This window comes from Physeter macrocephalus, chromosome 7, assembly GCF_002837175.3.
Source record: "Physeter macrocephalus isolate SW-GA chromosome 7, ASM283717v5, whole genome shotgun sequence".
Classification (NCBI taxonomy): domain Eukaryota; kingdom Metazoa; phylum Chordata; class Mammalia; order Artiodactyla; family Physeteridae; genus Physeter; species Physeter macrocephalus.
The window spans coordinates 32,514,163-32,529,148 of NC_041220.1; the positions used below are offsets into that span (position 1 = coordinate 32,514,163).

General features: G+C 38.4%; 1 protein-coding gene across 8 annotated transcripts in view; it reads right to left on the reverse strand.

Annotated features, from left to right (window-relative positions):
* LRBA (LPS responsive beige-like anchor protein) overlaps positions 1–14,986 on the reverse strand; it is an 813,910-nt gene that overhangs the window by 215,743 nt on the left and 583,181 nt on the right. For all 8 annotated transcript variants that reach the window (XM_055085920.1, XM_028491755.2, XM_055085924.1 and 5 more), the window contains exon 43: positions 8,213–8,328. In XM_055085920.1, coding sequence (XP_054941895.1) covers positions 8,213–8,328 — 116 coding nt within the window. The remainder of the gene's footprint in view (positions 1–8,212; positions 8,329–14,986) is intronic.

A 14,986-nucleotide genomic window follows, 5' to 3' on the forward strand; every position in this document is an offset into this window, starting at 1 on the left:
GTATATGTCCAGTAGTGGGATTGCTGCGTCATATGGTAGCTCTATTTTTAGTTTTTTAAGGAACTTCTATACTGTTCTCCATAGTGGCTATATCAATTTACATTACCACCAACAGTGCAAGAGGGTTCCCTTTTCTCCACACCCTGTCCAGCATTTATTGTTTGTAGATTTTTTGATGATGGCCATTCTGACATGAGGTGATACCTCATTGTAGTTTTGATTTGCATTTCTCTAATGATTAGTGATGTTGAGCATCCTTTCACGTGTTTGTTGGCAATCGGTATATCTTCTTTGGAGAAATGTCTATTTAGGTTTTCTGCACATTTTTGGATTGGGTTGTTTGTTTTTTTGATATTGGGCTGCATGACCTGCTTGTAAATTTTGGAGATTAATCCCTTGTCAGTTGCTTCATTTGCAAATATCTTCTCCCATTCTGAGAGTTGTCTTTTCATCTTGTTTATGGTTTCCTTTGCTGTGCAAAAGCTTTTAAGTTTCATTAGGTCCCATTTGTTTATTTTTCTTTTTATTTCCATTACTCTTAAGAGGTGGATCAAAAAAGATCTTGCTGTGATTTATGTCAAAGAGTGTTCTTCCTATATTTTCCTCTAAGAGTTTTATAGTGTCCGGTCTTACATTTAGGTCTTTAACCCATTTTGAGCTTATTTTTGTGTATGGGGTTAGGGAGTGTTCTAATTTCATACTTTTACATGTACCTATCCAGTTTTCCCAGCACCACTTATTGAAGAGGCTGTCTTTTCTCCATTGTATATTTTTGCTCCTTTATCCAAGATAAGGTGACATATGTGGGTGCGTTTATCTCTGGGCTTTCTATCCTGCTCCATTGATCTATATTTCTGGTTTTGTGTCAGTACATACTGTCCTGATTACTGCAGCTTTGCAGTATAGCCTGAAGTCAGGGAGACTGATTCCTCCAGCTCCGTTTCTTTCTCAAGATTTGCTTTGGCTATTCGCAGTATTTTGTGTTTCCATACAAGTTGTGAATTTTTTTTCTTCTAGTTCTGTGAAAAATGACATTGGTAGTTTGATAGGGATTGCACTGAATCTGTAGATTGCTTTGGGTATTTTAGTCATTTTCACAATGTTGACTCTTCCAATCCAAGAACATGGTATATTTCTCCATCTGTTTGTATCATCTTTAATTTCTTTCATCAGTGTCTTATAGTTTTCTGCATACAGGTCTTTTGTCTCCTTAGGTAGGTTTATTCCTAGGTATTTTATTCATTTTGTTGCAATGGTAAATGGGAGTGTTTCCTTAACTTCTCTTTCAGATGTTTCATCACTAGTGTATAGGAATGCAAGAGAAGAATGATGCTGGCTGTGGGTTTGTCATATATGGCCTTTATTATGTTGAGGTAAGTCCCCTCCATGCCTATCTTCTGGAGGGTTTTTATCATAAATGGTTGCTGAACTTTGTCAAAAGCTTTTTCTGCATCTATTGTGATGATCATATGGTTTTTCTCCTTCAATTTATTATTATGGTTTATCACATTGATTGACTTGTGCATATTGAAGAATCCTTGCATTCCTGGGATAAATCCCACTTGATCACGGTGTATGATCCTTTTAACGTGCTGTTGGATTCTGTTTGCTAGTATTTTGTTGGAAATTTGTGCATCTATGATCATCAGTGACACTGGCCTGTAGTTTTCTTTCTGTGTGACATCTTTGCTTTGGTATCAGGGTGATGGTGGCCTTGTAGAATGAATTTGGGAATGTTCCTCCCTCTGCTATATTTTGGAAGAGTTTGAGAAGGATAGGCTGATTTAGGTGTAAGGTTAGGTTGTTTATTTAACATGTTTGTTTCTTGAGGTAGGATTTTATTGCTATAAACTTCCCTCTTAGAACTAATCACAAGTCTCAATTTCAGTCCTTGTGATTAGCCTGTTTATGTTTTCTATTTCTCCCTCATTCAGTCTTGGAAGGTTGTGCTTTTCTATGAATTTGTCCATTTTTCCAGGTTGTCCATTTTATTGGCATAGAGTTGCTTGTTGTAATTGCTCATGATCCTTTGTATTTCTGCAGTGCCAGTTGCTACTTCTCCTTTTTCGTTTCTAATTCTATTGATTTGAGTCTTCTCCGTTTTTCTCTTGATGAGTCTGGCTAATGGTTTATCAATTTTGTTTATCTTCTCAAAGAACCAGCTTTTAGTTTATTGATCTTTGTTACTCTTTCCTTCATTGCTTTTTCATTTATTTCTGATCTGATCTTTATGAATTCTTTCCTTCTGCTAACTTTGGGGTATTTTTGTTCTTCTTTCTCTAACTGATTTAGGTGTAAGGTTAGGTTGTTTATTTAACATGTTTGTTTCTTGAGGTAGGATTTTATTGCTATAAACTTCCCTCTTAGAACTGCTTTTGCTGCATACCATAGGTTTTGGGTCATCATGTTTTTATTGTCATTTGTTTCTAGGTATTTTTTGATTTCATCTTTGATTTCTTAAGTGACCTCTTGGTTATTAAGTAGTGTATTGTTTAGCCTCCATGTGTTTGTAATTTTTACAGATTTTTTTCCTGTAATTGATATCTAGGCTCATAGTATTGTGGTCAAGATATGTGATATGATTTCAATTTTCTTAAATTTACCAAGGCTTCATCTGTGACCCGAGATATGATCTATCCTGGAGAATGTTCCATGAGCACTTGAGAAGAAAGTGTTATCTGTTGTTTTTGGATGGAATGTCCTATGAATATCAATTAAGTCCATCTTGTTTCATGTATCATTTAACGCTTGTGTTTCCTTTTTTATTTTCATTTTGGATGATCTGTCTATTGGTGAAAGTGGGATGTTCAAGTCCCCCACTATGATTGTGTTATTGTCGATTTCCCTTTTATGGGTGTTAGCATTTGCCTTATGTATTGAGATGCTCCAATATTTACAATTGTTATATCTTCTTCTTGGATTGATCCCTTGATCGTTATGTAGTGCCCTTCTCTGTCTCTTGTAATAGTCTTTATTTTAAAGTCTCTTTTGTCTGATTTGAGAATTGCTACTCCACATTCAGCCAGTCTATGTCTTTTGGTTGGAGCATTTAATCCATTTACATTTAAGGTAATTATCGATATGTATGTTCCTATTACCACTTTCTTAATTGTTTTGGGTTTGTTATTGTAGGTCTTTTCCTTCTCTTGTGTTTCCTGACTGGAGAAGTTCCTTTAGCATTTGTTGTAAAGCTGGCTTGGTGGCTTGGCTGAATTCTCTTAGGTTTTGCTTGTCTGTAAAGGTTTTAATTTCTCCGTTGTATCTGAATGAGATCCTTGCTGGGTCGAGTAATCTTGGTTTTAGGTTTCTCCCTTTCATCACTTTAAATATGTCTTGCACTCCCTTCTGGCTGCAGCGTTTCTGCTGAAAGATCAGCTTTTAACCTTATGGGGATTCCTTTGTATGTTATTTGTTGTTTTTCCCTTGCCAATTATTTTTTCTTTTTATTTAATTTTTGATAGTTTCATTAATGTGTGTCTTGGCATGTTTCTCCTTGGATTTATCCTGTATGGGACTCTCTGTGCTTCCTGGACTTGATTGACTATTTCCTTTCCCATATTAGGAAGTTTTCAACTTCAAATATCTCTTCAAATATTTTCTCAGTCCCTTCCTTTTTCTCTTTTTCTTCCAGGACCCCTATAGTTCGAATGTTGGTATGTTTAATGTTGTCCCAGAGGTCTCTAAGACTGTCTCAATTCTTTTCAATCTTTTTCTTTATTCTGCTCTGCAGTAGTTATTTTCACTATTTTATCTTCTACATCACTTATCCGTTCTTCTGCCTCAGTTATTCTGCTATTGATTCCTTCTAGAGACTTTTTTTGTGTGTGTATGTGTTTTTTAAATTTTGTGGTATGGGGGCCTCTCACTGTTGTGGCCTCTCCCATTGTGGAGCACTGGCTCCGGACGCACAGGCTCAGTGGCCATGGTTCATGGGCCCAGCCGCTCCGCGGCATGTGGGATCTTCCCGGACCAGGGCATGAACCCGTGTCCCCTGCATTGGCAGGCGGATTCTCAACCACTGCACCACCAGGGAAGCCCTAGAGACTTTTTTATTTCATTTATTGTGCTGTTCATCATTGTCTGTTTGCTCTTTAGTTCTTCTAGGTCCTTGTTAAATGTTTCTTGTATTTTCTCCATTCTATTTCCAAGATTTGGGGTCATCTTTACTATCATTCCTCTGAATTCTTTTTCAGGTAGACTGCCTATTTCCTCTTCATCTGTTTGGTCTGGTGGGTTTTACCTTGCTCCTTCATCTGCTGTTTCTCTGTCTTCTCATTTTGCTTAACTTACTGTGCTTGAGGTCTCCTTTTTGCAGGCTGCAGGTGTGTAGTTCCCGTTGTTTTTGGTGTCTGCCCCCAGTGGCTAAGGTTGGTTCAGTGGGTTGTGTAGGCTTCCTGGTGGAAGGGACTAGTGCCTGTGTTCTGGGGGATGAGGCTGAATCCTGTCTTTCTGGTGGGTAGGACCCCGACCGGTGGTGTGTTTTGGGGTGTCTGTGACCTTATTATTTTAGACAGCCTCTCTGCTAATGGGTGGGGTTGTGTTCCTGTCTTGCTAGTTGTTTGGCATAGGCTGTCCAGCACTGTAGCTTGCTGGTTGTTGAGTGGAGCTGGGTCTTATCTTTGAGATGGAGATCTCTGGGAGAGCTTTCGCCGTTTGGTGTCACATGGAGCTGGGAGGTCTCTGGTGGACCAATGTCCTGAACTCGGCTCTCCCACCACAGAGGCAAAGGCCTGACACCCAGTCGGAGCACCAAGACCCTCTCTGAATACTGTTATCTCCTCGGAACGCTCAATAGCAGGGTGCATGGAGCTTTTACAGAGGGTCTGAGCAAGCAAGCAGTCCTGCGGTACCAGATTAGCAAACGTTCAAAAGGTTGACAATATACTCTGGTGGCAAGGGTGTGGAGAAACAGTCCCTCTTTTGCATTGCTAGTGAGAATGCAAAAGGGTATAACCAACAACAACTTTGTCAATATGTCTTCATCAACCAAATGAGCAATGCCAATGTGGGACCTGGGACCACTCACTCCGTGGAAGAATCCCAGGTTCAGGCAGGCGACGGGCAGAATGCAGGTAATATCTGGATGTTGCTTGACACTTTACAGACTGTTCTCAATGAATCTGCCTTCTCTGCTGAGCTTCAAAGGTTCCAAGATCTTGGCAGCTGGGGAGTGAAAGGCAGAGGGTGGGAGCATGGGGCAGGAGCAGCTCCCAGGCGTGTGCCCACGGGGGTGGCTTCCTGAGGGACCCAGTGGCAGAGGGTAAATAGTCCCCCGATTGTACGGAGCAGAGCAAGGACTACAACCTGATTTGATGCTTTTAACATTTTATTTCACTGTATTTATCATGGGCCTGAGGTCTATCAGAGGAACAGAGTTCTTCCTTGATTGACCAGGAAATAGTCTTAGGAAACATGAATAACTAGGACAATTTTAATTCAGATGTATTTATGTCATTACATATTTCTGTCAATTTTAACTTCTCCCGGAAAAAAATAACCAAACTTAACAGCAAAAAGCAGTCTATTTTGATGTCTCCATTCTCTCACATTTTCCTGATTGAGATGTTAGGAAACAGTAAAATCCTCTTCTTAGCCTATATGCTTAAATAATCAAGTTTATTGTACCTATGAAAAAAAGAGTACGCACCTGCTCACTGTAAACAGACTTTTATTAAGTAAGTTAAATTCAATATTTAGTTACTGAACGCCTAGTGACTGTGTTTTGGGAAGTGTGTCATGATATCGTGAGAACCTATATGCATCACAGATAACACTGTAAAAGAAATATTAAATAACATGAGACTCCACCCCAGCCTCTAGTGTATGTAAAAACCATCCCAAACAAATTATTGATTCTATTCTTTAAAGAGAATATCCAGGGGATATATTTAAAAGACACTATAGGCACACTAGAAGTTATTTGAGAGTAGACCATTTCATAAACGCTGTCCATAATTATTACACTGCATTCAATCTAGGTGTTAATTGATTTATCATGTACAAAACATGTCCATTTAAACTTATTACATAAGTTTCCTGTCTCTCACTATTACTTAAAAATCCTTTCAGTCTCTAGTTATACAATCCCTACTAAATTCCACATAACTGTTCAAACTTTCTTTATTCCTTTCCCTCAATGGACCCTCAGATGAGTATCTTCCTAACTGATGAATCTTAGCCTTTTTCAGTGTAAGCCCTGAACTTCCAATTCTTCGTACTACGCCCTCTTCTCCACTTCTCCAACAGTGTCTTTATTCTCTGGGAGGTGTGACTCTTCCACCTGAGCTCTTGAACAGGTCTCCCTCATAATGTGAATTGTTTTCCTCTCTCTTCTTCTTTCTTCCTCTTTTCCTCTCTCTTCCTCTTTCATAGTTACTCTCCGCTGCCTTAACTCACCCTCTCTTTACTATTACACAAGAAAACTGTAATCTACATATAATATTCTCATTTAATCTCGAACCATTCAGTCCTTATAATCAAACTTTTTTGCTTGTTTTGCAAATAAACCCCTAGGGACTTCCCTGGTGGCATAGTGGATAAGACTTAGTGCTCCCAATGCAGGGGGCCTGGGTTCAATCCCCGGTCAGGGAACTAGATCCCATATGCATGCTGCAGCTAAGAGTTCTCATGCCACAACTAAGGAGCCAGCCTGACACAACTAAGACCTGGCACAACCAAATAAATAAAATAAATATTAAAAAAAAAAAAAGAAAGAAAACAAACCCCTATAAAGTAACATGTAAATCCTGAGATGTTAAAGCCAAAGGCATGGCCTGTACTCACTCTTAATTCTCCCTTACCTCTCCATCACATCTAATACAGCGGCCAAGGCCTTTCTCCCTTTCCCCTTGTATCTCAAGACATTTGCTTCACCTTAGTTCTCCTCCTACTAAGTCTATAAACTCTGGGGTCAGTCATTCTCTTCTCTTCTTTAATAACTTTCCCTCTTTCTTTTTGTTATGATCAAGTGCATTCCCCAGAGCTTACCTCACTGCTTTCTATATCACCTGGCTTGGTAATCTCAACTCTCTCTCTTGGTGATTTCCTCTCTATGCAGGTAAAATCCAATGTCCTATCTCTAAGCTCCAAATACCCTCACTTAACCTATACTCCAACAATTCTTTTTGATATCTTATCTTGGATGTCTTGCTAGCACAGTAAAATCATCTTTCTCTAGATCAATTTTCTGACTTCTTCTTCCTTTAATGGCACCACCATTTTCATCATGATTTAGAGCAGAAGCCTGGAGGTCTTCTCTGACACTTTTTTCTCATTTACTCCCAACGTTCAGTCAGGTGCATGGCAAATGGTTTGTACCTTGTAAATTCTTGTGTTATCTTTGTTTGTTTGTTTAATTTATTTATTTATTTATTTTTGGCTGCATTGGGTCTTTGTTGCTGCGCGAGGGCTTTCTCTAGTTGCGGTGAACGGGCTACTCTTCGTTGCAGTATGCGGGCTTCTCATTGTGGTAGCTTCTCTTGTTGCGGAGCACGGGCTCTAGGCGGGTGGGCTTCAGTTGTTGCGGCACGCAGCCTCAGTAGTTGTGGCTCATGGGCTCTAGAGCACAGGCTCAGTAGTTGTGGCACACGGGCTTAGTTGCTCCGCGGCATGTGGGATCTTCCCGGACCAGGGATCGAATCCGTATCCCTTGCATTGGCAGGCAGATTCTCAACCACTGCGCCACCAGGGAAGCCCAATTCTTGTGTTATCTAATCCTTTGTTTTAATTCCTACTGTCACCTCTCTAATGCAGGCCCTCATTACTTTTTATATGTAATTGCTTCCTAACTTCTGCTTTCTAGCTAGACTTTCTGCACCATAATTTATCCTTCATACTGCTTCCAACTTTTCATACAGTTCTGAGATTACTCATTTGTTCAAAAACTTTCAAAAGTTTCCCTGTGAGTTGACTGCCAGTTCCTCAAACTGACAAAAAAATCTTGCACAATGTCTCCACACTACCTTTCTAGTTTTCTTTTTCATTATACCTTTATGAATATATATTTTATGTACATGCAAACACAAACACACACACATACTATACCATTAATTGTTCTCTAGCTATACTTCATTTCTTCACATCTTTGTATGCTTGCTTATGCCTTTAGCTTTACATGGAATGACTCTATTTATACAAATACTCAAAATAATCTAATCATATCACTATTAATAATTTATCATGTGAAATACATCAACATGTGAGCTTAAATTACCTGCTATTGTGTTGAGAAACATCAAGTACTCAAAATTTGAAATCTCCCTGTGTTGCCATCGCTGGGTCATATTAGAAGCTTTAAAAAGTTGACGAGGACTAGCTAATGAGATACGCCTGCAAGAAAAAGAATTTGATATAGAATCAAATTAAACTTAAGATTAATTAGATCAATAATAAATCATGACTTCTGTGCTCATTCAAAATGGCATCTGTATTATTCTGAGACGTTCTATTCATGTTATACTAACGAATGCTAGAGATGCTTCAATCTATAATCAATGGTTAAACGAATAATTTGGATGAGTCACAGGTCTATTACCCATATTCTATTCATCAAGGTAAGCTGTCATTACAAAGCCATTATAATATCTAGGCTCCATAAATGTTGATTAATAACAGTATGATTAATAATTCACTGCCTTACTGATACAAAAGTAATTATAGTAACTGAGTAATACACATAAAATTGTATTCACATCTTTATCAGTTTAAATAGTCATCTCTTAAAGACAGCATATTTGTACATTATAAATTTAAACATTATGTTTGTATACCCATTGTAATAGGGAAAAGAGGATCTCAGCTCCTCAGGTGTCTATTCGTGGGTTCGGATAAAGGTAAGGGAAACTATTACTCTTTTATACAGCCTAATAGTAGACCAAGTTTTCTGTTTTCTTAATGTAATGTAAATAACAAAGGATATAACTGACCAATACTAAGTAGCAGTGGGAAACAGGTGGCAGGATTAATTACTACATTCAGAGCCCAGAATCTCAGAGAAGTATGCTGTCACAGTTCTTTTCCTACTACTAAGGACAAGATACATATTTTTTTCAAGCTTTATTTCCAAAGGTATAATTTACGTAACACAAAATTTACCCTTGTAAGTGTACTATTCAATGATTTTTTAAAGTAAATTTCTAGAGTTGTGCAATTATCACCACATTGTATTCTGGAACATTTTAATCAACACTAAAACTTCCCTTGTGCCTATTTAGAGTTAATTCCTACTCCTATCCCCAGCTCTAGGCAACTATCAATCTGCTTTCTGCCTCTATGAACTAGCCGTTTCTGAACATTTCAGATAGATGGAATCATATCGTGTAATCTTCTGCATCAGGCTTCTTCTACTAACCATAATATTTTGAGGTTCATCAATGTGGCAGCATGAATAAGCAGTTCATTTCTTTTGACTGTAAACAGTATTCCATTGTATGAATACAGAATATACCACATTTTAAAAATCCATTCACCAGTTGACAGACATTTAAATTATTCCAGTTTTTAGCTATTATGAAAAATGCTACTCAGAACATTCACGTACACGTCGTTGATGAACATATGGTTGCATTTCTTTTGGGTAGATTCCTAGGAGTGAAATTGCCAGGTTGTCTGTTGACTTAATATTTATCTTTTTGAGAAATTGCCAAATTGTCTTCCATTATACATTCCAACAAACAATGTATGATGTTCCAAATTTTCCACATCTCTGCCAATACTTGCTATTGTATGAAATTTTTATTATAGCCATTCTAGTGAGTGTAAAATGGTATCTTATTATAATTTTAATGTACATTGTTGAACATCTTTTCATGTGTTAATTAGCCATTTGTTTATTTTCTTTGAGGAAATTACTATTCAGATCTTTTTTACCTTAATTGGGTTGCTTCTGTCCTACTACTGAGTTGTCAAAAGTCTTCATATATTTTGGATACAAGTCTATCAAATACATGATGTGCAAATATTTCTCAGTCTGTGGCTTATCTTTTCACATACTTAGTGATATATTTAAAGCACAAACATTTTAAACTATGATTAAATCCATTTTCTCAATTTTTGTCTTTTATGAATTATGCTTTTGGGTGTCACATGTGAACTCTCTGCCTAATGCAAGATGATAAAGTTTTTATCCTATATTTTATTTGAGAAATTTTTTAGTTTTAGATCTTAAATATAGGTCTATGACACGCCTTAATTCTTATGAACAGTGTGTGGTAAGTGTTGAAGTTCATTTTCTTACATGTGACTATCCAGTCATTACAGTACCATTTGTTTAAAGATTACCCTTTCTTCATTGAATTGTGTTGGTACGTTTCTTAAAAAGCAACTGACCATAAATGCAAGGGTTTATTTCTTTTTTTTTTTTTTTTTGGCAGTACGCAGGCCTCTCACTGCTGTGGCCTCTCCCGCTGCAGAGCGGAGGCTCCGGACGTGCAGGCTCAGGAGCCATGGCCCACGGGCCCAGCCGCTCCGCGGCACGTGGGATCCTCCCGAACCGGGGCACGAACCTGTGTCCCCTGCATCGGCAGGCGGGCTCCCAACCACTGCGCCACCAGGGAAGCCCAAGGGTTTATTTCTTTATTCTCAATGTAGTTTCATTAATTTATGTGCCTATCCTTGTATAAATAGCACACATTTTGATTACTATGGCTTTATGGTAAGTTTTGAAATCAGATAGTATAAGTTCTGTAATTTTGTTGTTCTTTTTCAAAATTGTTTTGGCAATTCTAGATCCATTGTATTTCAGCTTCTCTATTTCTCCCAAAAAGTGTACTAAATTTTGATAGGGATTGTATTAAGTTTATAGATTGAGGAAGAATTGACATCTTAATCACTGAATCTTCTGATCCATGAATATGGAATATCTCCATTTATTTACGTCTGTCTTTAATTTCGAACAGCCATGTTTTACACTTTTCATTGCAAAAATTGTACATGTCTGTTGTCATCTAGGAATAAAGACATTTCCCTTTCCAATCTGGATGCCTTTGATTTTTCCCTTCCCTTCCTTTCCTATCACACAGGCTTATCACACATTATATATCAATATAATATTGATAGAAGTGGTGAGAATGGAAGACATTCTAGCCTTCCTGACCTTAGGGGAAAAGCATTCAGTCTTTCAACATTAAGTACAGTATATGTTATTTGGGTTTTTGATGGTTGCTATTTATCTGTTTGTAGAAATTCCCTTATATTTCTAGTCAGTTGAGATTTTCTAGTCATGAATGTGTGTTTCATTTTGTTAAATGCTTTTTCTGTGTCTACTGAGATGATCATGTGGGTTTTTTTTTTGTCCTGTATTCTATTAACTTCATGCATAACATTACTTGATTTTCACATTTAAACCAATCCGCATTCCTGTGATAAAACCCACATGGCTACTTTATAATCCTTTTTGTATATTGCTGGATTTGGTTTGATAATATTTTGTAAAGGATTTTTGAATACATGTTCATTAGGGATATTAGTCTACAATTTTCTCGTGTTAGCTTGTTTTTTCTTGTGATGTCTTTGCCTAGCATTGGTATTAGGGTAAAGATGGCCTCATAGAATGAGCTAGAAAGTGTTTCTTCTTCCTGTGTCTTCCGGATGAGTTTATGAAAGATTGATATCTTTTCAAATTTATCTATTTGATAAGATTCACCAATAAAGCCATCTGGGCTTTGACTCTTCTTTGTGGAAAGAGTTTTAAATTACTAATTCAACGGACCTGCTATAGGTCTCTTCATCTCTTCAGAATTTTAATTTCTTCTTGAGTCAGTTTTGACAATTCTGTCTTTCTAGGAATTTACCCATCTCATCTCAATTGTCTTAATTTGTAGGCTGAAGTTGTTCAGGATATTTCCTTCTAATTCTTTTAATTTCTACAAGGTAAGCAGTGCAGTCCCTTCTTTCATTTCTGACTTTGGTAATTCATACCATCTCTTTTGTTCATAGTTAGGCAGTTAAAAGAATGTCAATTTTATTGAGATTTTCAAGGAATCAGCTTTTGTTTAATTGATCTTCTTTATAGTTTTTTGTCTGTTTTTCATTGATTTCTGCTCTAATTTTCTTTAGTCACTTTTTCCTACTTGTTTTCCATTTAGCTTGTTCTTCTTTTTCTAGTTTCTAAAGATGGAAGCTTAGGTTGCGGATGTTAGGCATTTCTGTATTTCAGATATAGGTATTTCAAGCTATAAAATTTCCCCCTGAATGCTACAGCTGTGTCCCATAAATTCTGATATGCTATAGCTCTGTTGGATACAGAAACCCAAATCACTGTCCTTCTCAGTACCATTGTAGGAGGAGTTGCTGAGTGCAGAAGTTACCAAAAGCACCAAGGGCTACTCTGAAGAGCTGCAGCAGCATGTCTGGAAACAAAAAAAAAGGAGCTCCCAAGCCCAGGCACTCTAAATGCAGGGAGGTATGTAGGGGAGAAACTGCCACAGACCATGGAGCAAGAAATAAAAGGAGAAAAAAGCCCTCCTACCACTCCAGTCACCCCCTATGGCCTAACCTCTGCTCATCCTAACCTCATCCATGTACTTCACACCAAGCTTCAAACTGCAAGATAATATGATCTCCTGGTAGCTGTTATAACCTCTGATTATTTATGTGTTAAACTCCTTGATTAGTGTTCCCTTAAAGAAAAGAAAAATGCCTGAATCAAGTCATAGGGTTGGGCAAAACTAGTGAAGAGAAAACTAAAATGATATTGTAGGTAGAAACTTTGGGTTGGTTCAGTATGTTGTTATGGCTTATAACTGGTATTGATGTGTATATGCTTATATTGTCAAGTACCATAAAGTGTCAGAGAGAATATTCCAGATCAAGAGCTACAGGTAGAAGAGTGATAGTAGGATTAATTCTCCTGCCATTTGCCATCAGTAGTAGGTCAGGATTTAATCCAAATATCTCTACCTACTCACGTCCTATTGACTGAGAAGTCAGAAGTCTCACACCTAATCCAGAACCAAGAGAGATAGCCCAAAGGCTGCAACAAAATTCAAGGGCCTGCTTGCCTAGAACTTGTTGATACTGAATAGACAAACTCACAACAATCAACCTCTGGGAGCCAAAACCTGCTGTTGCTACATGCAATGGCCATTTTTCAGTCTATGTCTTACTGATTTTTCATCAAATCTTACCTTCTTGAAATACTCTCATTCTTTGGCATCACATTTTCCTGGACTTCCCATTTTTCAAGGCTTCAAATTTCATCTAAATGGTAATGACTCCCAATTACTACACTTTTCATTTGCACTCTAGCCATACCGTCTTTTTTTTTTTTTCCGGTACACGGGCCTCTCACTGTCGTGGCCTCTCCCGTTGCGGAGCACAGGCTCCGGACGCGCAGGCTCAGCGGCCATGGCTCACGGGCCCAGCCGCTCCGCGGCATGTGGGATCTTCCCGGACCGGGGCACGAACCCGTGTCCCCTGCATCGGCAGGCGGACTCTCAACCACTGCACCACCAGGGAAGCCCTAGCCATACCTTCTTATATCTAACTTCCTGTTCAACATTTCAGTCTAGACATCTCTCAGGGGTTTCAATTTCAACAGATCTAAAACTAACCTTCTCCTTTTCAGTTCATTCACTTCTGCCCCCCACCCCCACCCCCAACCCCAACCATGGGGGGTAGGGGAGGGTGGATGCATACAGGTACTCCTTCTACAGTGTTCCCCATCTCAGTCTGTGCTACTGAGCAGTTCAAGCTGAAACTTGGGGAGACACACTGGATGCCTCCCCTTTTTATCGTCCTCCAAATTTAGCTAATCTCCAAGTCACACAAATTGTCTCTCCTTAAAGTCTCTAAACAAGATGTCTCTCTTCCTGTGATGACCTAGAGGGGAGGGATGGGGGGGCGGGCGGGAAGGAGGCTCAAGAAGGAGGAGATATATGTTTACAAATAGCTGATTCACTTTGTTGTAAAGCAGAAACACAACATTGTAAAGCAATTATACCCCCCCCCCAAAATAAAGATGTCTCTCTTCAATGATACTACATTTTACTTTGATTTCTACAATAAGTTCTCGCCTCCAAACTGACACTGTCTTCCTGAAATCACTAAGTGCTGGTGATACTTGCCTTCCAACATTCCTTAAAACACTGGAAGTTTCAGGGCCTTTACAAATGCTATTCACTCTTACAAAGGTTAGCTGATTCCAGTCCTTCAAATCAAAATTTAAAGTCACATAGGAAGACATTTCTTACCATCTTATCCAAAGCACTCCATCTCCACTCCACTAACCACTATCAAAATACCCAAAATATCCTTCCTTCACTTACACGGTTTTTTCTTTTATTTACATATTAGTTTAAATGTTTGTGGGCAAGATAATATTTATATTGTACATTACTGGGTGATTGATACACTGTAAGTGCTGAAAATCTATTTAACTGACTGACAATAAATTAAGACTTTCAGCTTTCATTAACTGTGGGAAAACATTACAAAGAGTTCCTAAGTATGACAACACATAAAACTCTTTTTAAAATAAAGAGATAATCAGTAAGGACTTCCCTGGTGGCTCAGTGTTTAAGAATCCGCCTGCCAATGCAGGGGACACAGGTTCAAGCCTGGTCCAGGAAGATCCCACATGCTGCAGCGCAACTAAGCCTGTGCGCCACAGCTACTGAGCCTGTGCTCTAGAGCCTACATGCCGCAACTACTGAAGCCCACGCACCTAGAGCCTGCGCTCTGCAACTAGAGAAGCCACCGTAACGAGAAGCCTGCAACCACAACAGAGTAGCCCCTGCTCGCCACAACTAGAGAAAACCCACGCATAGCAACGAAGACCCAATGTAGCCAATAAATAAATAAATCTTTAAAAACAGAAGAGAGATAATCAGTAGAATTTTTTATTAAGATAAGGAAATCTACTATGCCATTCTGAGCTGCTTCCTCCTGATCCCTGAAATTCCTCATTAAATTATAAAATTATCGAATCAAAAGCTTTACTGGGATTGTAAAGCAACTATGGCTAATAAACCAGAAAGGCCTCTTTATG